This window comes from Panthera tigris, chromosome B2, assembly GCF_018350195.1.
Source record: "Panthera tigris isolate Pti1 chromosome B2, P.tigris_Pti1_mat1.1, whole genome shotgun sequence".
Lineage (NCBI taxonomy): Eukaryota > Metazoa > Chordata > Mammalia > Carnivora > Felidae > Panthera > Panthera tigris.
The window spans coordinates 2,096,870-2,121,475 of record NC_056664.1 but is presented as its reverse complement, the minus strand read 5'-3'; the positions used below and the strand labels follow the sequence as shown (position 1 = coordinate 2,121,475).

Here is a 24,606-nt window from a genome sequence, read left to right as displayed (position 1 = left end):
TCGTAAGAACATTGATTAAAGCCTTGCTTCACTGTGCTGCGAGTCTCTGCATCCCACCTTTGATCCGGGTGATGGGTTATTTCTAACAATCTTTATTATCCTTGTTAGGAAATAAATCTGCTCCAAAAGGAGATACATCTTTGAAAAGCTGAACTGAAAGAAAATCTGTCAGAAGACTTAGAGAAATGTGAGAAATCCTTGGAGAATTGTTTCCCAACATTCTAGGTAGTAGCATTTGGGGGTAGAGGAAATGTCAGCTTTTATTTATTTATTTATCTATTTATTTATTTACTTAATATTTTTGTGTTTGCTTTATATACATGTAGATTCTCACTTTTATCATATTTTGTTATTTTAATATTTTAAAATATAATAAAAAACAAAAGGCAAACAAAGAAGTTTAGTCAGCTTTGGTCACTTCTTTGAGTCTTGTAGTTTTATGAGCTCCTGTATGAACAACCCTAAAATTTTGTCCTCCAGTTAAACTGTCTCATGTTGATTTATGAGGCCAACCAAAGAACCAAGAAGGGAAGAGAGAAAGTTTTTCCTCCCCTGCCTCATTACAGTTAATCCATTTTTCTATTCCCTGGGTTGTCTGTCCGTGCTCTGGGGTCAGACACCTCTGCCCCTTCTCCTTCATGCTCTGCTCTTGATGTTCATTAGGTGTCTTCTGACGCGTGGTATCGCGGTATCGCTTGTATCTGGGAGTGAGTCACGTGCTGGTGACTGTAGGTGGTGTGAACTTCCACTGCAGTGGGAGGAGGCTGCTTCTGCAGCTGGTCTTACCCCAGTGGAGAGTCTCAATCTAGGTCCCACTCGAGCAGGCTCCAGGCAGGCCTTCCTGTAGGGTGAGTGAGCAGAGGGCAGGCAGACAGGCCAAGGACCTACACAATTACCAAAACAGGAACCTTCCTCTAGGGTGGCGGGCTGCAGTGTACTTCACTTTTAGAGAATGCTATCTTTATTTTTCCTCCTCTTTGTTCCATTGTAAATGTCCTGAATCATCTCAAGTTTTGCCATGCTTCGTTCAGTCTCTTGGTAAGAGCCTTTCCGGTTGTTTTAGAAAGTGAGTATCTAGCTGTGGGCAGAGGACGCAAGCCCCAGCGGCCAGCTAGGGAACATCTCCAAACTTCCCCAAATGCAGTTCTTAAATGAATGACCCACTCTTGCCCTTTACAATTGTCGGTCCTGAGGTTTGACCTTCTCCGGTGATACTGAGTGAGGAAGCAAGTGTGAGAATCCAGCCACCTATTAAACCAGACTTCAAAGAGACTAGCAAAAATGTGAAGTAATTCCACTCCTTTCACTAACTTTTTGTTTTAGAAGATATTGTTAGATTCCATAAAATATATTAAAGTTAACATGTAATGGAAATGTTATTGTTATTTCAAATATTTGTTAATTCCTCAGTTTTAATTTCAAATACAGCAAATCTTGATGGATATGAGCCACATAAAAATAAGCTCTTTGGGGTCCTCATCAGTTTTTAAGAATATAAAAGGAATCATGAAACCAAAATTTTGTTATTTTTTTAAGTTTATTTATTCTGAGACACACACACACACACACACAGAGAGACAGACACACACACACAGAGACAGAGAAAGACAGAGAGAGAGAGCAAGTGGGGGAGGGGCAGAGAGAGAGGGAGAGAGAGAATCCCAAGCAGGCTGACAAGCTCAGCACTCTGCACTGACAGCACAGATGTGGGACTTGATCCCAGGGACCTGTGAGATCATGACCTCAACAGAAATCAAGAGTTGGGGGCTTAACTGACTGAGCCACCCAGGCACCCTGAGACCAAAATTTTAGAAAATTACTATGCTAGTCCATATACTACATATGAAGTGATGCTTCTGAAACTAAAATTCAGAGCAACTGAGGAGAATCTGGGAACACCTTTGAGGTTCCAGGTGTGGAAAATATTTGGAGTGTTATTGTAACAGCACTCCAACTGATCTCAAGGGTGAATTCGCTTCAATTTTATGCACTCCTTTCTTGCTGACCTAAGTCCCTGTGTCTGTGGCAGAAATAACCTGCTTTCCTTGAGATTTGCAGACCACTGGCCTTGAGGAGTGAAGGACCAGACTTTCCCACAGGATATGGCCTGACCACATTGGAAAACAGCTTTGGCTTTGCCAGAGAGTCTGTTCAGGGTCATGTCCACATACGACTACCACCTGGGCACCTGCTTCTCCTGTGTGTAGCCCCCTCCCTTTCCCATGCCTTCCCCTTTAAAATTCTCTGGACTATGGGGCACCTGGGAGGGTCAGTCTGTTAAGTGTATGACTTCAGCTCAGGGCATGATCTCACGGGTCGTGGGTTCGAGCCCCACGTCGGGCTCTGTGCTGACAGCTCAGAGCCTGGACCCTGCTTCAGACTGTGTGTGTGTCTCTCTCTCTCTCTCTTCCCCTCCCCAGCTCATGCTCTGTCTCTCTGTCTCAAAAATAAATTAACATTTAAAAAAAATTCTCTGGCCTCACCTGGACAGGGAAGATGGTCTTTGAAAGATTTGTCCACCCTCTTTACCACCGAGGTACCACCCTCTTTACTACCTGGGAGGTAGTCCACCCAGGTTACCGGCTTCTTGACTAAAGTAAACTTTCCTTTCCCACAATCACTTGCCTCTGAGCACAGATTTTCCAGCAGCGAGCAGCTGACGCTAAGTTTGGAAATGTTTCTCCATCTGGTAACATTAATAGACATTTGTCCCCTGCTTATAGAAGTGGGGAAAGTACAAGTAACTGGAGTCTAACATTTTTGTGCCTTGGTGGGGCTGCTGTTGTTGTCGGACTTAGCAACTCAGGAAGTTTATGTGTCCTCTAATCCCTGGCGTGGCTAGTTCTAGTGGTCTAAAAAATGAAATGCTTTTTTAGGGTATGGCTCAGTTGGTTAAGCATCTGACTCTTGGTTTGGGCTTAGGTCATGATCTCACCGTTTGTGGTGAGATCTCAAGCCCTGCACTGAGCTCTGCTTATAGTACGAAACCTGCTTGGGATTGTCTCTCTCCCTCTCTCTCTCTCTGCCTGTCCCCTGCTCTGTCTCTGTCTCTCTCAAAATAAATAAACTTAAAAAATTAAATGCTTTTTTTCCATAGTAGGAAGTTAATGCATAATAAAGAATATTTATAAGTGAAAAATCAAGAAATAGCAGTGTTAGTACATTATAAATATAGAGGTTAATATGAAAAGTAAAAGGAAAGAGTTAACTGGATATCTCTAGGGAATAGATATTGGTAGGGAATGGAGGAGTGAGGGAGGCCTGGTGTTTTTCACACCATAAAACTAAGCGTACTATTTAGTTTTGTTAACTTTTTTTTTTTTTAAGTAGGCTCTATGCCCAACGTGAGGCTTGAACTCACAACCCTTGAGATTGAGAGTTGCATGCTCTACCAACTGAGCCAGCCAGGCGCCCCCAACATAATAAATTATTTTTAAGTTTATTTATTTATTTTGAGAAAGAGAGAGAGCATGCAAATAGGGAAGGGGCAGAGAGAGAGGGAGACACAGAATCTGAAGCGGGCTCCAGGCTCTGAGCTGTCAGCACAGAGCCCACTGGGGAGCTTGAACTCACGGACCATGAGATCATGACCTGAGCCAAAGTCAAATGCTTAACCAACTGAGCCACCCAGGTGCCCCACCAACATATTTTCAAGATTCATCCGCATCATTCATCTATTAGTAGCTTCTTTTTATTTCTGAGTAGTATATATTGTATGAACATTACACTATTTCACTCTCTATTCTCCTATTGATGAACATTTGGGTTTTTCCAGTTTGGACCTATAATGAATAGAGCTGCTGTGGACTTGTGTTTTCATATGTCTTAGCTAAATGTCTAGAAGTGAGATTACTGGATCAGAATGTAGGCATTATTTAACTTCATTAAAAATTGCCAGTTGTTGAAATTAGCATACCATTTTAACTCCCACTAGCATTGAATAACAGTTCCAATCGCTTCATATCCTCACCAGTACTTGGCGTTGTTAGACATTTTAATTTTAGCCATTCTAACAGATATGTAGTGGTTTTAATGCTTTGTTGTGATTTTTGTTATATTTCCCTCTATGACGTTGAGTACCTTTTCATGTACTCATTGGCCATTCAAATATCTTCTTTTGTACAGTGTCCGCTCAGATCTTTTACCTACTTATGTTAGTTTGTCTTATGATTGAGTTGTGAGTGTCCTTTGCATACTCTGTAGACTAGTTGTCAGAAATATGTATCACACATGTTTTCCAGGCTGTAGCCTCTCTTCTCACTTTCTTAATGGTGTTTTTTCTTGAGCAGAAGGTTTAAATTTTGATGAAGTCAAATTTAGCAATATTTTCTGTTATCATTAGTGCCTTTCGAGAAATCTTTCCTTAGGTCATGATACTATTTTACTTCTAAACTACCTATGTGGAGCGCCTGGGTGGCTCAGTCAGTTAAGCGGCTGACTCTTGATTAAACTCAAGTCGATCTCAACGTGATTGAGCTCCACGTTGGGCTTTGCGCTGATGGCATGGAGCCTGCTTAGGATTCTCTCTCTCCTTTCTCTCTGCCCCACCCTCTCTCTCTCTCTCCTTCTCTCAAAATAAATAAATAGGGGCGCCTGGGTGGCTCAGTCGGTTAAGCGTCCGACTTCGGCTCAGGTCACAATCTCGCGGTCCGTGAGTTCGAGCCCCGCATCACGAGCCCCGCGTCGGGCTCTGTGCTGACGGCTCAGAGCCTGGAGCCTGCTTCAGATTCTGTGTCTCCCTCTCTCTCTGCCCCTCCCCCGTTCATGCTCTGTCTCTCTCTGTCTCAAAAATAAAGAAAACGTTAAAAAAATCATTTTTTAATAAATAAATAAACTTAAAAACAAAAACCAAGGGCAGAGTTCCTAGTCTGTTGCCAGTTACTTCCAGTCACCACCCCATCTGGGAGGCAAGAACTATAAAATAAACAGCAAAAATAAGTGTTTTGAAGGAGTCTAGAAACACTGTAACTTCTCAGTGCTTATTCTTATTTGTTTCATTGTGATGATTAGATGAAAACAAAAAAAAAAACCCTAAAAACAAATAAAACTACTAAGATTTAGTCCTGATGGGTGGACAGAATATTTTCCGGTTCAGGTTGGAGACTGGATAGAAACATTGGTGGTGGGTATCAGTAGAAGCAGCTAAAGAGGGGAAGTTAAGGTGAAGATTGGAGGGGCACCTGAGAACTCAGAATAAGTGGGTGGTTAGGAAAGATGTTGAAGGAATCATAATAGGAGGGGGACCTAAACAACACAAATAAGACATTTTCCTCAACCCCCACCCCCAAATCCTAGTTAGTCTGAAAAGCTGTATCTTTAATACAATGGTATCAAAGTGTGCACTATCACGGCAGTAGGTGACTGATGTCAGCCTTCTGTAATCTCAAGTGACCTCAAGGAGGTCCCAAAACAGGAAGAACCGGAAAAACAGTGAAACACAGGCCTGCAGGCAATACTTCTGATCAAATATGATAGAAACATAATGCATGAAGGCGACGTGTAAATTAAGATTTACATCTATGTGGAAGTCCGTGAATCTTAACGTTTACAAGGACACATGGTAGATACCCTGAGAGGGCAAGGATTGGGAGCACTGCTTGCAAGCACGTGTACTCTTTCCATGTTTGCACGGGACCCCTAGAAGCTAATGAGCATGCAAGCAGTTGTTCAGAAGGACTGAAATAGTGTCTCAGTAAGACAATGACTAGAATAAAGCCCCTACTAATCTACTGTGAGATTGGCTTTCTCTCAGTCAAGAAAAGAATGAATGTAGATGTGAACGTAGATTTGCGGTATTAAAACAAAAGTCCACTACTGAAGCTTCCCTCCCGGGTTTGGTATTTGAAAAGCTAAGCTACAAAGCTGGCTTTAAGAGATTGCAATTCAGTAAGATAGAAAAGGGCTGAACAGATACAAAGATTCAGAGGAAATTTATTCTCAATCACAATGGTTGGTCTTTCTTTCTCTCTCTTTCTCTCTCTCTTTCTGAGAGTAGAGAGCGAGCGAGAGCGAGAGAGTACGAGTAGGGGAGAAAGGCAGAGGGAGACAGGATCCTAAGCAGGCTCCACACTCAGCACGGAGCCGGTTGTGGAGCTTGACACAAGGGGCTCGATGCCCCCAACCCTGGGATCACGACCCCAGCCGGGACCAAGAGTCTGACACGCATCGGACTGAGCCACCCAGCCGCCCTTACAATGGTTGTGTGAACACAACAGTACAAGGTGTACTATTTATTAGTAAGCGCCATAGGGGATTCAAAAGGCTGTGAACCGTGATGGGGAGGAATTCCTCAAACGATCGGCAGTCTGTACAGGAGGCTCGGAGGACAGCCGAGTGCGGGGGTCTTTCCGCGCCCAGTCGCCAGCACCGCCAGGACCCGAGCTCGCACCCACGTCCCCACTCCCGCCGGGGACCGCTAGGCGCGCACTGGCGGACGAGCCCGGGGCCTGCGGAGGGCGGGGCGCCGGTCCCCCTAGCCGGCCGGCCATAGAGCTTCCAGACCTCCAGGTTCCTAGAGAGCCTCCGGAAGTGCCTCCCGACAAGATGCGCGTCGGTCGAGGTTGTGCCTTCGCGGGTTTGGAAGTTGGAGGCCGGCGGGCCCGCGTCCGACTACAGCTCTCGCCCCGGTTTGCCCCCCCGCCCTTCCTGCGAGCCCGTCCGTCCGTCCTCCGCAGCCTCCCTTCCCCGCCCCGGGCCGCCCCCGGAACTCGCGGTGAGTAACGGGCCGGGCTCCGGGCGGGGGAGGGGAGGGCTTTGTGGGCCAGAGTAGGCCGCCGCCGGGGCCAGGCCTGAGGGTCCGCAAGGGGCGCGGACTCGGCGGGAACCGGGGACAGACCGGGTCGGGGCCGGGCCTGAGGGTCCGCGGGAGGCGCGGACGCGGCGGGAACCGGGGACAGACGGGGCCGGGCCTGAGGGTCCGCGGGGGACGCGGACGCGGCGGGGACCGGGGACCGAGGGGCCAGGGCCGGGCATCAGGGTCCGCAGGGGGCGCGTCCCCAAACTCTCGCTTTCGTCATCCCGTTCCTCTTTCTGGGGTGCTGTTGTTCTTAAAATGGGAAACCGGCCCCAAGTTATCTTCTATGCAACTGTTCCCACGATCCGAATTGTTTTTACTCAGCAATTTTGCATTTCCTTCACGATACAAAAAAAAAAAAAATTTTTTTTTTTTTTTCAAGCTGTACTTTGTTTTTGGAAGCCCCGAATTATCCTTGGAAACCTATGTTTGCTGTTAAGGCAATCTGCTGTTCGTAGTGTATGCAGAACACGGTGGCGCGTTGAGATAACTGCACAAAAGACACATTTGTCACATCTCTGGGGTAATAGAGAATTCACCCTTACTCCGAGTACTTACTTTGTTCCTCAAGGCCGACTAAAGTAGATGCCTGGGAACCCTTTTTGGAGGGGCCCCGTTTCTAAAACTCGGGGCACTCACGAGTGGTTTTTTTTGTCAGGCAACAGTAAGACCGCCGCTACCACCTCTCAAAACAACCCATATTCCTGTTGTTTGAGTAGTTCAGTTAAGTATATTTATGCAGGAATCGTTTTAACAAATCGTAAGCATTTTGAATTCGTGGTGAAGGGTGAAATGTAGCAGATGTTAAAACTGGCTTCCTCACTTTGATAACTGTAAAGCACAGTTTTGGCTTCACCGGTTTTTCTCTTGATCTTTAAAGCCTGGACAGTCTCTTTCTTGTTTTGTTTTCGGTTCTCAAACATCCCCAAGTAGACCTCATTAGTTTGAAGGAAGAAAAGCATTCCTTTTCATCTATTAAGAGAATAATGCTTTTAAAAAATTTTTTTTAATGTTTTATTTATTTTTGAGACAGGGAGAGACAGAGCATGAACAGGGGAGGGTCAGAGAGAGAGAGAGAGAGAGAGAGAGACGGAGACACAGAATCCGAAGCAGGCTTCAGGCTCTGAGCTGTCAGCCCAGAGCCCAACACAGGGCTTGAACTCACAAACCACGAGATCATGACCTGAGCCAAAGGTGGACACTTAACCAACTGAGCCACCCAGGCGCCCGTAATGTCCTAATTTTTTTTAAACAAATTTTTTTTTAACGTTTATTTATTGTTGGGACAGAGAGAGACAGAGCATGAACGGGGGAGGGGCAGAGAGAGAGGGAGACACGGAATCTGAAACAGGCTCTGTGCTGACAGCTCAGAGCCCGACGCGGGGCTCGAACTCACGGACCGCGAGATCATGACCTGAGCTGAAGTCGGCTGCCCAACCGACTGAGCCACCCAGGCGCCCAAGAGAATAATGCTTTTAAATCTGAGTTGTGTCTTTAGTAGTTCACAGGATTATGTAGCATTTGAGATCAGGAGACTGTACATGTTGACTATTTTAACTTCCTAAATCAATAAACTTGAGCAAGTATTCTTTTTTTTTTTTTTTAAGTTCATTTTATTTTGAGAGAGAGAGTGGGGAAGGGGCAGAGAGAGAATCCCAAGCAGGCTCTGTTCTGTCAACATGGAGCCCCATGTGAGGCTCAAACCCGTGAACCTGAGCCAAAGTCAAGAGTCCGATGCTTGACTGAGCCACCCAGGTACCCCTTGACCAGGTATTCTTTTTTTTTAATGTTTTACTTTATTTTTGAGAGACAGAGAGAGACCGAGCATGAGTGGGGGAGGGGCAGAGAGAGGGGGAGACACAGAATCCCAAGCAGGCTCCAGGCTCCGAGCTGTCAGCACAGAGCCCGACACGGGGTTCGAACCCACAAACCGTGAGATCACAACCTGAGCTGAAGTCAGACACTTAACTGACTGAGCCACCCAGGCACCCCTCAACCATATAGAATTTTAAAGATAATTTTCCAACTTTTTTCCTTTTCTGTCCATGCTCTCTAAGGGTGGTTTTTTGTTTTTTTAAGTTTATATATATATATATATATATACACACACATATATACATATATACATACACACATGTGTGTGTATGTGTATATGTGTGTATATATGTATATATACATATATATGTATATATAATTTTTTTTTTTTTTTTTTTTTAAGAAAGAGAAGGAGAGAGTGTGCGCGATCTGGGGAGGGGCAGAGACAGAATCCCAAGCAGGTTCTGTGCTGTCAGCACAGAGCCCGACACAGGGCTTGAACTCACAAACTGTGGGATCATGACCGGAGCTGAAATCAAGAGTCGGCTGCCTAACCAACTGAGCCACCCAGGCGCCCTGATATATTTTTTAGTAATCTTTACCCCCCAACATGGGGCTCAGACTCAGCACCCTGAGACCAGGAGTCGCAAACCCTTCCCACTGAGCCAGCCGGGCATCCCTCTAAGTAAGGTTCTTAATGGCCCTGGAGTCCTTGTGTGGGCATCAGGTCTGTGAACTGTGCTGAAACTGAATGTAAGCTTTTGTGCCTATGGGGTTTTTTTCTGTGGAAAAGCTCTGTGTTTTCATTTGATTGTAGAGACTGAACTACCCCTACCCCATTCTTCCCCCTGCCCCCTAAAAAAAACTCCTGAAAGAGGCACTGCTTTCAAGACTCATGTCAAGAAGTAGATGTAATCTGATTTTCCTCCTAAGGGCCTGTCTCTCCTCTTTCTTTGAGGATTATAGGTGTGGTTTTCTCATGTTCATCTCTTGCCAGCTGTTTTGGATATACTGCCTTCATTTATGCTCCTTTCCATTGTCTGTAGTGCTGCCTTTGTGGTCTTTCTGGAATACAAATATGTAATAAAACTTCCTTGTCTTATAAGAGGGACAGAGAAGAAGGTGACTGCCACAAACAAACATTTGCAATAAAACCGTGGCCATGGGCACACATTTACAGTACCTACACAATGTGATCAATCCTCTATTTGGACCATGTGAAAAATGTCTTGGCAAGAATGAGCACCTTAATCTGCTTGTGGGTTGGGGCATGTCAGAGTGGGAGTGACACACACCTCAAGAAAAAATAGTAGGTAAGCTGAGACTTTTAAGTTCGAGTGAATGGTTTCAGCTAGACCGGGCTTTATGAACCTTGGCATTGACAGATCATCCTTTGTTGGGGGGTCTGTGTTATGCATTGTAAGATGTTTAGTAGCATCTTGGGCTTCTACCTACTGGATACCAGTAGAATCCCTTCCCTTCAGTTTTAACAACCAGAAATGTTTTCAGAGATTGCCAAGTGTCCCTGGGAGAGGGGAGCAAAATTGGCCCGGTTGAAAACCACTGAACTAGAATAAAGAGCTCTGTAATAGAGTGGAGCCTAAAGAAAGGCACATTTGGGGGCGCCTGGGTGGCTCAGTTGGTTGAGCGTCCGACTTTGGCTCAGGTCATAATCTCACGGCTCGTGAGTTCGAGCCCCGCGTCAGGCTCTGTGCTGACAGCTCGGAGCCTGGAGCCTGCTTCATATTCTGGGTCTCCCTCTCTCTCTCTCTCTCTCTCTGCCCTGTCCCACTTGTGCTGTCTCTCTCTGTCTCTCAAAAATGAATAAAATAAACATTAAAAAAAATTTTTTTTTTAAAAAAGAAAGCCACATTTGGAAAAGGTATGTGAAGGTGAGCTTATAGTAGATAAAGGTAAGCAGGTTTACATACCATAAAGGACATTGCATATCATGCTGAAGAGGTGGGTTCCCTTTCAAAAGATTTTAAAGTGATGAGTTATATTACATATTTATTAAAAGTCTTTCTAGAAAGGTGTTAATTTTATAGGGTAACATATTATAACAAAGTAGCACAAGCTGGGTGGCTTAGCACAGCAGAAATTTATTCTTTCGTAGTTATGGAGGCTAAAAGTCCAAAGTCAAGATGTTGGCAGGGGTGCCTGGGGGCACTAAGTTGGTTAAATGTCTGACTTTGGCTCAGGTCATGATTTCATGGTTCATGGGTTCAAGCCCCACATTGGGCTCTCTGCTGTCAGAGCAGAGCCTGCTTCGGATCCTCTGTCCCCTCCCCTCTCTGTCCCTTCCCCACTTGTGCCCTCTCTTTCAAAAATAAAATAAACAGAAAAAAAAAAAAGAAACTTAAAAAAAAAAAAAGATGTTGGCAGAGCCACGTTCACCGACTTTCTGCTTGTTAAAGGCATTCCTTGGCTTGTGGCTGCATAACTCCTTACCTCTGCGTCTGTGGTCTCACAGCTCTCTTCTTTGTCTGTGTCTTCACATGGCTTTCTCTTTGTATATCTCAGTCTCTGTGTCTCTTACTTTCCTAAAAGAACACCAGTCATGTTGTATTAAGGGCTTACTCTACTCCAGTATAACCTTATCTTAACTTAATTACATCTGCAAAGACCCTATTTCCAAATAAGGTCGCATTCACAGGTATCAGAGGTTAGGACCTCAGCATGTCTTTTGGGAGGACACAGTTCAACCCACAACAGGCAGCTGTGGGGAACATGAATGAGAGAAAAGAATAGCCAAAGGCAGGAAGACCACTTAACCACTGCAAGTACAGGCAAGAAGTGATGTCTGTTACCAAAGCTAAAGGCCATAGACATACCCACAAAGAAATAGGACCCTTTAATAAAGTCTTTAGATCTATAGGTTTTGTATCTAAATCTTGCTCTTAAACAAAGACAGATACCTTCCGTGTTAGATATTATAAATAATAGGCCTTGAATGATCTTTGATTCTATCAATAAAGTAAAAGATACAGATCTTTACTTATAGAGAACATACAATTAAGTTAGGAAGTCAAAACTCCTTTGCAACTAATAATACGTAACTGTAGGAAAATTACTCATTTAAAGTAAGCTCTACACCCAACGTGGCACTTGAACTCATGACTCTGAGATCAAGGGTTGTATGCTCTTCTGCCTGAGGCAGCCAGGTGCTCCAAGAAAAGATTTTAAAGGAGAAAATATTCTGTCAATTCCTTTAAGAATAGGTATTTGGGGCATTAATGAAAGAAATTGGAGAAGACTTAAATGGAGAGATAGAGTGTGTTTATAGAATGGATATTAAAATGTCAGTGAGCTGTATAGATCCAGCACAAATCCAGTTCCGGGAGAGAGGGCTGGTAGGAATTTGTATCAAAAGACCATGGAATTAGAAAAAACAGAGGCTCCTGGGTGGCTGAGTGGGTTAAGCGTCTGACTCTTGGTTTTGGCTCAGCTCATGATCTCACAGTTTGGTGGGTTCGAGCCCTGCATCAAGCTCTCTGCTGACAGTGTGGAGCCTGCTTGGGATTCTCTCTCCCTCTCTCTCTGCCCCAACCCCACTCACACTGTCTCTGTCTCTCTCAAAATAAATAAACTTAAAGTCAAAACAATTTTGAAAATATTGCAGCAAAGTTGCAGGACTCTTAATATTTGGTTTTAATATTTTAAAGCCGCAATAATCAAGACAATTTTGTTTGGGGAAAAGGGTAAACATATAGGTCAATGGACCAGAATAGAGATTACAGAAATAATAACACACATACGTGGTCCATTGATTTTTGACAAAGATGTAAAGATAATTCAGTCGGTAAAGGGGTAATCTTTTTGAAGGTGCTGGAACAATTTGGTAGCTGTGTTCCAAAAAGTTAAACTCCATCCACAACTCAAATTCTGTACAAAAAATGAACTCAAAATTTGGGATGCCTGGCCGGCTCAGTAGGTGGAGTGTGTGATTCTTGATCTCGGGGTCATGATTTTGAGCCCCATGTTGGGTGCGGAGATTACTTAAAAAAATTAACTCAAGATGGATCATAGACCTATGGTAAAACCTAAAACTATAGAAGTTTTAGAAGAAAACAGGAGAAAATCTTTGCGACTGTGAGTTCAGCAAAAATTTCTTAGGTATGACACCAAAAGCACAATCCCTAAAAGAAAAAAAATGACAAATTAGACTTCAGAAAAGTTATGGATTTGTGTTCTTGGAAAGGCACTGTTAAAGGAATGAAGAGGAGGAAATACTTGCACATCATATATATCATAATGGTCTCGTGTCCAAGATATGTAAGGAATTCTCAAAACTCAATAATAAAGAAGTTTATTTTTAAAACAGGCAAAAGTTTTGAGCAGATAACTTCACCAGAGAAGATAATATGGGTGGTAGACAAACAGGTGAAAGGATGCTCTACAGAAGTAGAAGGAAGATGCAGATTTAGACCGTAGTGAATAGGCATCTATCTGGGTGGCTCAGTCAGTTGAGCAACCAACTTCAGCTCAGGTCATCATCTCGTGGTTCGTGGGTTCGAGCCCCACATCAGGCTCTGTGCTAACAGCTCAGAACCTGGAGCCTGCTTCAGAATCTGTGGCGTGTGCTCGCTCTCTCTCAAAAATAAACATTTAAAAAAAAAAAAAAAAAAGACCATAGTGAGATATCAGGGAGTGGTTAAAAAATTAATTAATTAATTAAACCATAATGAGATACCATTACATACTTGTTAGAATATCTAAGATTAAAAATAAAACCATATCAAATGCTGCTTGTTAGGATAGAGAGAACCAGTTCTCACATATAGCCAGTGGAATGCAAAGTGTTATAGGCACTTTGAAAACAGTTTTGGACTCTGCTGTCAGCATGGAGCCTGCTTTGGATCCTCTGTCCTCCCCTCTCTCCCCACCCCTCCCCTGCTCATGCTCTCTCAAAAATAAATAAACATTAAAAAAAAAAAAGTTTTACAGTTTCTTATAAAGTTATACATAGACCTGCCATGTGATGCATCAGTTTTACTTTAGATATTTACCCAAGTGAAATGAGAACATGTTTACACAAAACCTCAAATGCACATGTTCATCGTGCCTTTATTTGTAATCGTCAAATACTGAAAATGAGTTGAGATACTCTCAACTAGGGAACAGATAAACATACATCTCCATAAGGAATAAACTACTGGTACACACGACGTTGATGACCTCATATGTATTATGCCAAGTGGAAGGTGCCAGACTCAGAGGGATACCTACTGTATGATTCTATTTATAAAACATTCTGGAGGTTGTTAGTGTGTGTAGATGGGCATTTAGGTTCCTGGAAAGGTAGCAACCAGTGCTCCAAGGAGTTGTAGAGTGAGATAAGGTCCACGGGAGAAGTAGTTAGCTTTGACATAGGAGGGAAGATGGAGAGCACAGAAGGATAATGGACATTAGGTGGAGAAGACTTTGGTGTTAGGAATTCTGGACAATAGCTTGAGCTAGATTATGTAGAAGTGTATGTCTGTTGGGGTGCCTGGGTGGTTCAGTCCTTAAGTTCAGGTCATGATCTCATAGTTTGAGTGCCACATTGGGTGAGCTTGAGCCCTGCTTCAGGTGAGCTTGAGCCCCACTTTGGATGAGCCCCGCTTCTCTTCCTTCCTCCCTCCCTCTCTCTCTCTCTCTCCCCCCCCCCACTCCTCTCTCTCTGTCAAGAAAGAAAGAAGGAAGGAAAGAAGGGAAAGAAAGGAAGAAAAAAAGAAGGAAAGAAAGAAAGGTCTGTTGAACACAAGGGATAGGTTGAGAGTTGAAGTGTGTAGAAACAGTATAGCTAGAGTTGCAAATACTGAAGGTTAAATCAGCATCAGTGAAGACCAGCTGAGGTTAAATGCAGACCTTCAATTAGACCCAGTCTACATGGTTTCCTAACTTTGTTTTGCCGTATTCCCCATCCCCAAGGAGAGGAAGCAGAAGGAAGGGAATATTCCCCAGATGGATTTGGCATGGCAGAAAGCTAAGGAGGTAAGGCGTTACTTCTGGAACAGTGGAGAGGATCACTTAAATGACCAAGCCATGAAGTCTGTGTTGTGGTAGGAACTTGTTAAGCTGTCTTAGTAAATTACTATGACCTTTGATTTGCTTTAATATTGTTTGACGATTTCTCTTCTCCAAGAATTGCCCTTAGAAAAGAGGCCCTTGGAAGGTTCTTCTTAAGAAGATAGAGAAGGTAGTGGAAACGAGCCTCCTGAGTTTTTCCAGCCCTAAATGGCAGCAGAATCAAGAAAGTTGTCAGCCTCATCCCCACCAGACCACGCTCCTGAAGAAGACCTTGTAATTGTCAAGGTAGAGGAAGATCATGGCTGGGACCAGGAATCTAGTCTGCATGAAAATAACCCTCCTGGCCAGGAGTCATTCCGTCTGCGCTTCAGGAAGTTATGCTACCGGGAGACATTAGGACCCCGAGAAGCTCTGATCCAACTCCGCGCACTCTGCCATCAGTGGCTAAGGCCAGATTTGAACACCAAGGAGCAGATCTTGGAGTTATTAGTGCTAGAACAGTTCTTGACCATCCTGCCTGAGGAGCTTCAGACTCTGGTTAAGGAACATCAGCTAGAGAACGGAGAGGAGGTGGTGACCCTGCTGGAGGATTTAGAAAGACAGATTGATATATTAGGACGGCCAGTAAGTAGACGGATGTGTGCATGCTGTGCCCACGGTGTGTGCAAGCTGGGTGATAGACACCAGCACCGCAGCGGTGCAATGAGCGCTGGGTGTCGATTTCCGTTTGTGAGGATAAAAATAGTTCCGGTACGGCGTGGCTCATATTGGTAGAGTCCTTTTTATTTTTGTAAAGGATACGTGTACGTTTTTTATCCTCAACATCCTTGCAGTGATCTTTGCCAAGTGGGAAACTGGTATGTGGGGAGCTTGAATTACTTCAGTTACTTTGGACACTCATAATTAAAGGTAGATCTGAGACCAGAACTAAGGTTTCCTGGTTTGTTACCAAAAGTTTTTTCTGTTGAATAACTGCTCTAGGTTTCTGTTTATCAGGCTTCTCATGCCTTGGGAGTGCAAAATGGTAGGAAGGGCATCAGAAATGATGCCTTTCTGCGGTAATCAACACATTTGTGTTCTTACTGCCTCTAGGAAGTAAGTGAGATTCTGCTTCCTCCTTTCCCAAGCGTGTGTCCCTAGAGATGAGCTCTTCTTGATTGTTTTATGTTGTTCACTTCCTCTCGCAAAGGAATTTCTTGTAATGCAGCTGCCCTGTTGTTTTCAGGTCCCAGCCCGTGCACATGGACATGGACTCTGGGAGGAGGTCGTACATTCAGAGTCTACACCAGGGCTTCCAAATACTCAGCTCCGACCCATGGCAATGCAGCACAAATCTCCGGTGTCCCAAGGGTCACAAGAGAAAGGTAAGGAACCAGACTTCATTGATGAGAGGGAGGAATAGGAAAGAAAGTACCTGTTGAGTTCCTGGAGAACCAGGAACTAGAATTCTTGTGTACAGACCAGTCCTAAGATCTGAGTTTAAGTGTTTATCTAGGCTTCAGATATAGACTGTCAGTCCCATTGGTAAGTTCAAGAACAAATCAAAGAATTTGGGGATTCTTATATATTCACACATTTCTGTTATCCCAGTATATTTTTTTAAATTTTAGTTTAATTTTTAAATGTATTTATTCTTGAGAGAAAGAAAGTGAGCAGGGGAGGTGCAGAGAGAGAAAGGGGACAGAGGATCTGAAGCAGGCTCTGCAGCTGACAGCAGAGAGCCTGACATGGGACTCAAACTCATGAGCTGTGAGAGCATGACCTGAGCTGAGGTTGGATGCTCAACCAACTGAGCCATCCAGGTGCCTTCCCAGTGTGGTTTTTGTTTTTGTTTTTGTTTTTTTAAGTTTATATATGTATTTGGAGAGAGGGAGAGAGGGAGAGAGCATGTGCATGTTGGGAGGCGGGAGGGGCAGAGAGAGAGAATCTCACTTGATCCCACTAACCAGGATCATGACCTGAGCCAAAACCAGAAACCAGAGTTGGGTGCTTAACAAGTGGTGGGGAGGGGAGGATGTGCTACAAATGCCTGCAACGTGAGAGCATGAGCTGGGCAGGGTCAGAGGGAGAAGTAGAGAGAGAATCTCAGGCCAGCTCCACACCTCGAGCCCGGACACGGGGCTTGATCCCATGACCCTGGGATCATGGCCTGAGCTGAAATCAAGAGTTGGACATTCAGCCCACTGACCGACCCATGTTACCTCAATGTATTAACAACATAGACGTTTTGAGGTTTTGCTGGTATCATCATGCCACTTTATTTATAATTATTTCAGTATATAATTCTTCAAGCAAGAGCATTTTCTTTGATAGCCACAATAAATGCATCACAATTAGGAAGTGTAATGCTGCTACTGTACTAATCTGGTCCATAGTTCATACACATGTTTTGTCTGTTGTCCCAGTAATCTTCCAGAATCTAATCCAAGATTCCATTTTGCAGTCAGTTGTTTTGTCTCTGTAGACTCCTTCAATTCAAAATAGTTTCTTGGCCTTTCTTTGCCCTTCATGACCTTGACATTTTTTGAGAGTACGGGTTGGTTATTTTATAGAATAGCTGTAAAATTTGGGTTCGTGTGATGTTTCCTTACGAGTAAATTCAAGCTGTGCCTATGTGTCAGGAACTCCCCAAAAGTACTGTTGTATCCTTCTCAGCATTACAACAGGAAATTGTCCTGTTATTGGTGTTGGTACCTTTGATGACTTGGTTAAGGTTATTCTTGGTTAGGTTTGGGGCGCCTGGCGGCTCAGTGGGTTAAATGTCCAACTCTTGATCTCGGCTCAGGTCATGATCTCACAGTTAATGAATTTGAGTCCCTCATCAGGCTCAGCGCTGACAGCAGAGTCTGCCTGGGATTCTCTCTCCTCCTTTCTGCTGCTTTCCCGCTGGCGCATACTCTCTCTCTTTCTCAAGATAAATACACGTTTTTTTTTAAAAAGGCTTATTTTTGCTAAGGTAATCATTGTGGTTACTATTTTTCCCTTTATGATAAATAAGTAATTTGTGGGGGAAGTACTCTTGAGTCTGTGTAAGTATTTGGTCCACATCAAACTTTTGTTGCTAAAATACTAGTTTTAATATTCATTGTTGCTTCTTGACTGAATTGGTGATTACTAAGACTTACAAAATGATGATTTTCTAACTATGTCATTCCTTCTACCCTTACTTGTAATAGAGAGTGTTCCCTCCCCATCTTATTTTATATGTCAGTATGGACTCCTAAATTCTTACTTTATTCCAGAAATAAAGTATCTTTAGTTATCTTTATTTTATTATTGTGTTTATTTTGATGCCTAAATTGTCTCAGATTTGTTCAGAGGAGGCCCCCCTCAGTCTGGCTTCTGTGTCCTTTTGACACTTCCCTATCATTTTTTTGAGAACTTCTTGCAGAACAAGACCATTCTAGTGTCATCTTGTGTTTACTCTGCGTTTCTTTTTTCATTTATGTGTTTTATAGCAGTTCTATATAAATGGGTTTTTAACATTCCTAAAGAAGAAACATAGGAACAGTTTCAGTTAGTTATATAATTCTTGTCTAAAGTTCTAAAGCGTATTCCCCAAAACACAGTAGTCTGTTTACTGGTGTTGCACTGTCTGATACCTATGGGAAGCAGATAGTGGCAGTCATGGTGGACATTTCAGGAAGGTAATAGAGTTAATAGAGGTAGATTGGTTCTGTTGGTTCTCATATTCCATTTGCCAAGAGATGAAGACCTGAAGAAATGCTGTACACAAGCACAAGGATGGAACGTAGTTTTGGTGGGAGAGAAGAAATTGAAAAGCAGCTCCTGTTAGGAAACCAGCACTCTATTTTCGACACGGAATTTCAGGCTGAGTGGGACATCAAAGTGCAGATGTCCTGTGGGCAGCCATTAGTGTGGACCCAGAGCCCAAGATGTCAGATTTGATTTGATTTGACTTTTTATATTTTATATTATTTCATTTTATGTTTCATTTTAATGTTTTAAATGTTTATTTAAGCAGTCTCTATACTCTGTACTCAAACTCATGACCCCGAGATCTGGAGCCGCACGCTCCACGTACTGAGGCAGCCAGGGGCCGCTCAGCACTTCTTGTGCAAAATCTCTGACATGCATATCTTCTGAAATGCAGACAGCTTTGGAATGGGTTAGTGCTGGCTCCTGCAACTGTGGGACAGGGTGGTCTCACTCCTCGCTTCTTTCTCCTCTCAGCCATCTCTACCTGTGAGAGTCCTGCCTCTTCCCAGAAAGGAAGTCCTGGGAACCAGGAGATGACGGCCACGCTTCTCACAGCAGGGCTGCAGGTGAGTTGTACTGCTTCTAGATCTGCTTCGCAGCACCGGTGGCATCTGCCACGTGCCCAGGCTCTCTGTAGCAGTACTCGCCAGGAACTTGCCCCAGATGTTTCTGCAGGATTCTTGACTTCCCCCACCAAATCTGGTGCGTTTCCCTCTTTGTCCCCCGCTTAGTCAGATCCCTTTACACAGTATGTTCCCACCCCTTGATCCTCCCCAGCACTGGCGGACCTCTGACAGTCTGGGTTTGAGCCATGGAACACTGCCAGTCCCACATGGGGATTTTGTTTTGTTTCAGACTTTGGAGAAGATCGAAGACATGGCTGTGTCCCTAATTCGAGAGGAGTGGCTTCTTGATCCATCACAGAAGGATCTGCATAGAGATGACAGGCCAGAAAATTACAGAAACATGTTCTCCCTGGGTAAGGAGAGCTCTGGTTATTGTCATCATTTAAGGTTTTTTTGTTTGTTTGTTATGTGATGGTAGCTGTGAGTTGTCTGAAAGACATTCTTAAGTTTAAACTCAGGAACTAACAGAGAGAAACAGTGCTGGCCCATGGACTTTTACTCTCTGATCCAGGGCTTACTCTGGGTACTGTTCTGTCTGCCAGTGGGAGTCCTCTGCTCCCAGCCCTGTGGGACTTTCGGGCCTGTCGTGCTCCTCCCTGTCAGTGCCAGGGTTTTTCCCATTCCTGTCCTGTTAGGTCATTCACTACGTCTGTATTCCTACCCACTCCCCAGCTGCCCCTCAGGTGGTCCCTTCCCTGCCTTCGTGCCTCCCAACAGCCCTCCTTGTTCATGGCCTTTCTTCCCCATTTGGCTTGTGGTACTTCTGCTTGGCCCTGTTCTCATCTCCCTGGATTATGATAGCAGCTTGGAGACAGATGGAAGCTGTGTGATTGCTGGTAGTTTTTGCCTGTGTGTTTTCCTTTTCCCTTATATTCTATTCCTTTCTAACATGGAGAATAGCAAGTGACATTGGCTTGATGTTTATCACATTTTAATTTCAGGTGGTGAGACCAGGAGTGAGAACAGGGAATTAGCTTCGAAACAGGTAATATCTACTGGAATCCAACCACATGGAGAGACAGCTGCCAAATGCAACGGGGATGTTATCGGGGGTCATGAGCGTGGAGAAGCCCGAGATCTTCTGGGCAGATTAGAGAGGCAGCGGGGAAATCCCACCCAGGAGAGACGGCATAAATGTGACGAATGTGGGAAGAGCTTTGCCCAGAGCTCAGGCCTTGTTCGCCACTGGAGAATCCACACTGGGGAGAAACCCTATCAATGTAACGTGTGTGGGAAAGCCTTCAGTTATAGGTCAGCCCTTCTTTCCCATCAGGATATCCACAACAAAGTAAAACGCTATCACTGTAAGGAGTGTGGTAAAGCCTTCAGTCAAAACACGGGCCTGATCCTGCACCAGAGAATTCATACTGGGGAGAAGCCCTATCAGTGCAATCAGTGTGGGAAGGCTTTCAGTCAGAGTGCAGGCCTCATTCTGCACCAGAGAATCCACAGTGGGGAGAGACCCTATGAATGTAATGAGTGTGGGAAAGCTTTCAGTCATAGCTCTCACCTCATTGGACATCAGAGAATCCACACAGGAGAGAAGCCCTATGAGTGTGAGGAGTGTGGGAAAACCTTCAGGCGGAGCTCACACCTCATTGGCCATCAGAGAAGCCACACTGGGGAGAAACCCTACAAATGCAATGAGTGTGGGAGGGCCTTCAGTCAGAAGTCAGGCCTGATCGAACATCAGAGAATCCACACTGGAGAAAGACCCTATAAATGTAAAGAATGTGGGAAAGCCTTCAATGGGAACACTGGCCTCATACAGCATCTGAGAATTCACACAGGGGAGAAGCCCTATCAATGTCATGAGTGTGGGAAGGCCTTTATTCAGAGGTCAAGTCTCATTCGGCATCAGAGAATCCACAGTGGAGAAAAATCTGAATCCGCAGGAGTTTAGGGAAAAAACTACAGTCCTAGTGTGGGCATTATTCAGAATTAGAGAATCCACATGCTGGTGAGAGGTCTTTCAGTGCAAGCGAAAAGCCAGAAACTTTGTCATCACTACAACCTTAACGTGGGATCAGAATCGATAGCGGTGGCAGAGTTTGAATAGCTCTTCGGTAGTTTGGGCCGGTTCCTTGATGCAGGTGGATCAGCTTGACTGTCTTAGGAGGTGTCTGCTGGAGTGGAGCTCCTGCTGGCCTGATGCATCCTTTAGAAACACAGTAGCATCCGAGCAAGTGGCCGGTGGTGGAGGCACTTAATTCTGTCTTGCGGGTGGGTAGCTGTAGGTGTGAGAGAGGCTCCTCCCGGTTCCTCTGCTTCTTCCCATCTCCTGTGATCTCCTCCCCCCACTGATTCCCCGGCAGGCGCACTTGTTATCCCGATCTGATCCGAGAAGCTACTTTAGAGTTTGAAGCAGCCTCCCTGTGAGACTTGTATTTGTATTTAGCTTTCTAAGAACCTAGTTCTAGGGAAATTTTTACAGACACATAACGTATTTATGCTTAAGTGTGCGTGTTCTTTTATTCCAACGTTCCTGATAGTGGAAAACCGTATTCCCACGCAAACTCAGAATGCTATATTTTTAACAGCACTCCAGCATTTTTCTTCATATATCACCTTCACTGACTCCTCTGAGTCACTGAGCATCCATACGTGTCCTCCACCACCCCCACCCCCAGCACCTGTGTCAGCAAAAGAAGTGATGTTTGTGGGAGCGAAGCAGAGAAGGAGGTGAGTGGAGACCCAGCCTGGCTGCTCTCGAGCTTGGGTGGTTGTACCTTTGGATGACTTCCGGCTCTCTTTTCCACCTTCCCACTGTATGCCGTGGTGCACAGAGGTGTGGACACTGTTCCAGTTATAGCATCGTGTGGGCGAAAGGGGAGACAGGTGCTTGAAGACTTAAAATCCTTACAGAGAACGTGCACTCATCCCTTCTGGCCCATTACAGTCCTGCCCTCTCAGGTTCCTGTCAGTCTGCACAAACCCCTGACTGGATGGTCTGTCACTGCTGTCATTGCCTTCGTCCCCCTTCCTCAGATGGCCTTAGCACCTCACCCTTCATTCTCCATCTGTCTCTTGCCATTAGCTTTATAAATGCACAGCGGTGATCTGTCGAATACCTCACCCCACAGTTCCTCACTGTTCTGAATTCATCTGTAAGCTAGCAGAAACACAATATTAACTCATTACCGGGCACCGTCTTTCTCCTTTGAGGCTTTCCATATACCAGGGGCTATTGTATAAAGTAACAAGGCTGTTTTAAGCAGCACACCAGAACCTGTGCATCCGAACACGGTCTGCCCTTTCAATTTGGCGGTCCGGGTTGTTGCTGTAGCGCTACCACTCCTCCCAACATTTGGAAGACTTCTAGTCTTGAATAGTATCTCGTTTTGGACCATTACCCACTTGTTCACCAGACTTGGAGTTGAGTCATTTTTGGCTTTTTTTCCAAAGTCCGCTTCAAAATGGGAATTGATTCCATTAATCCTATGCCGAAGAATATGCTACACATTCTGAAGAAAACGCCAGGAGAATTGACACAACTTCACGCTGACTGTTCTGAACAGGGACAGCACTTACTAATCATGTTATTTTAAGATTGGTGTTTTTAAAAACCAGTCGTAAAATCTTTCATTGTAAAGGTCCAACTTTTATATCATAAATTCCTTCCCTATAAAATCCCTTCTGTATCCCGCTATGGCCCACCCTGACCACTGACAACATCAAGGTTGTTCTACCTATTTCATTGAGCCATTGATACCCACCTGTCACAGGTCATGCTTGGTTTCCTTGGTTTCCTTGGTTAACTGTTTCTATTTTCTTTTTTTTTTTAAGTTTATTTATTTTGAGAGAGAGAGAATCCCAAGCAGGCTCAGCACTGCCAATGCAGAGCCCAATGCAGGGCTTGAACTCCTGAACTGTGAGATTATGACCTGAGCTGAAATCAGAAGTCAGACAATTAGCTGACTGAGCCACCCAGGCACCCCTCCTTGGTTAACTTTTTCAAAATAGTGCTTTCCATTATCCTTTATTTTCTTACTCTTTTTTTTTTGACTATAGATCCCCTTGCCCTTGAAGGGAATTCCATTCCTCATTCTCTTGTACTTGAAATTTCAAGACACCAGGAGTAAATCTGGTCTCTAGATCCTTGTTCTCTGCGTACCCTCTGTAAGACACGAACTCTGCCTGAGGCCAGTGCTGCCCACATGCGGGTCTTACAGGATGGAGTCACTGTCCGAGGGAAGATACGTGCACACGTGCACGGTCTCCCAGGCGGTTGAGGGGAGCACTTGTCCGGTGAGGGCTCTTAGAGTAACGTGTTGAAATGACTGTAGGCACACCAGCTAACATCTCTTTACTACAGTAATGTGTAGCCATGCTATGCATTAAATCCATAATTACTAAGCATCTGGCCGAATTCAGAGGAAAGATGTGCCCTGAAAGATCAGTGTTCTGGAAAGAATAAGGACAGACTGGGACCTGAAGGAACTATTGAAGCTGGTTCAGCCGCATCCAGAAATAGCCACATGGTGTAAGAAGGTAGAAAAGGCTGTTGTTTATTTGGGGCACACCTAGAAGGCCATCCTTGGTCTCTGCTAATCACTGCACCAGAGTGTGGTTGCTCCATCTTTATGACCTTGTTTTGAGCTCTTAACTGAGTGATGGGTGCTGCTAAATTCCTTTATATCCTGCAGATTCTATTTTTATGCTCTTGATCTGAAATGAACTGTTCACCAATACCTTCTCCCATCATGATCTTCTCATTTTAGGACCTGGCATGATCAAGTGGTTCTTCTGTCACTCTGCTGCCATCCAGCATAGTCCTAGGAGAGGCGTCTCAGGCTTCAAAGGTTTACTCCTTTGAGCAAGTGGCAGTGCTAGAATGTGGTGGATGATTGCCATACACAGCAGTTAGCTTTACTCTTGGTTCTGAGACTCGAAATAGTAATAGCTGACATTTATTAAGTACGTACTGTGTGCCAAGCTCTATGCTAAGTGTTTCTCATGGTTACGACACACATTATATCTTGCATTTTATAGATGAGGAAATAAGCTTAGAGAAGTGAGTGAGTTGACCAAGGTCATGTAGCTGGGAAATGACAGAGCAGGGGCTCTGCCCAACAGTGTCAGATTCTGGAGCCTGTGCTGCTGACCACTGTGCTGTATTGTCTCTAATGAGCACACCGGCCCTGGCCAGCCATTGGAAAATCCAGTGTCCCTGGCCATTGGATAGGTAGCTACTGGGGAAGGGAATGCATAGTGGTACAGCACTGTGTAGTGCAGTTGATTGAAAATGTCATTTTGATTGATGATTCTATCTTTAAATGCTGATACTTTTGATGCTTTGTAGTATTAGAAAGCTAAATTGTACAAGTAAAGCATGTTTAAAAGAGTAACTGGCAGGATAAAGCAATAAGGTACAGATTCGAGTACATTTCTCTAAACTGCCCCAAGGAAGTAGAATTGTGGGGGGAAATGAAATACCCATGCGCCCAGCCAGGCATATGGTCCGTTGGGATGACAGTAGTTAAGTTTACCTACAGCGTAAAATGTGGAAAACCTTCAACTTCACTGCCCATATCCAGCTACCCATTCTGTTTTTCTTGTCATTCATGATCTTTCAAACATGGCATCCATTGTTCAACCCCATTTTCTCATTAATATATTCTTAAAACTTCTTATTGGCTT

General features: G+C 44.4%; 1 protein-coding gene and 1 non-coding gene across 2 annotated transcripts; one reads left to right on the top strand and one right to left on the bottom strand.

Annotated features, from left to right (window-relative positions):
• Positions 1-3,336: 3,336 nt before the first annotated feature.
• TRNAE-CUC lies at positions 3,337-3,410 on the bottom strand. The gene has a single exon. It is a non-coding gene; the product is annotated as a tRNA-Glu (tRNA).
• A 3,109-nt stretch (positions 3,411-6,519) lies between these two features.
• On the top strand, positions 6,520-22,780 carry ZKSCAN8 (zinc finger with KRAB and SCAN domains 8). The gene is made up of 6 exons (XM_042985465.1): positions 6,520-6,712; positions 14,736-15,244; positions 15,846-15,984; positions 18,815-18,906; positions 19,196-19,319; positions 19,908-22,780. The coding sequence occupies exons 2-6, from the start codon at positions 14,828-14,830 to the stop codon at positions 20,867-20,869; spliced, it is 1,734 nt and encodes a 577-aa protein (XP_042841399.1). The 5' UTR covers positions 6,520-6,712; positions 14,736-14,827; the 3' UTR covers positions 20,870-22,780.
• The last annotated feature ends 1,826 nt before the right edge of the window (positions 22,781-24,606 follow it).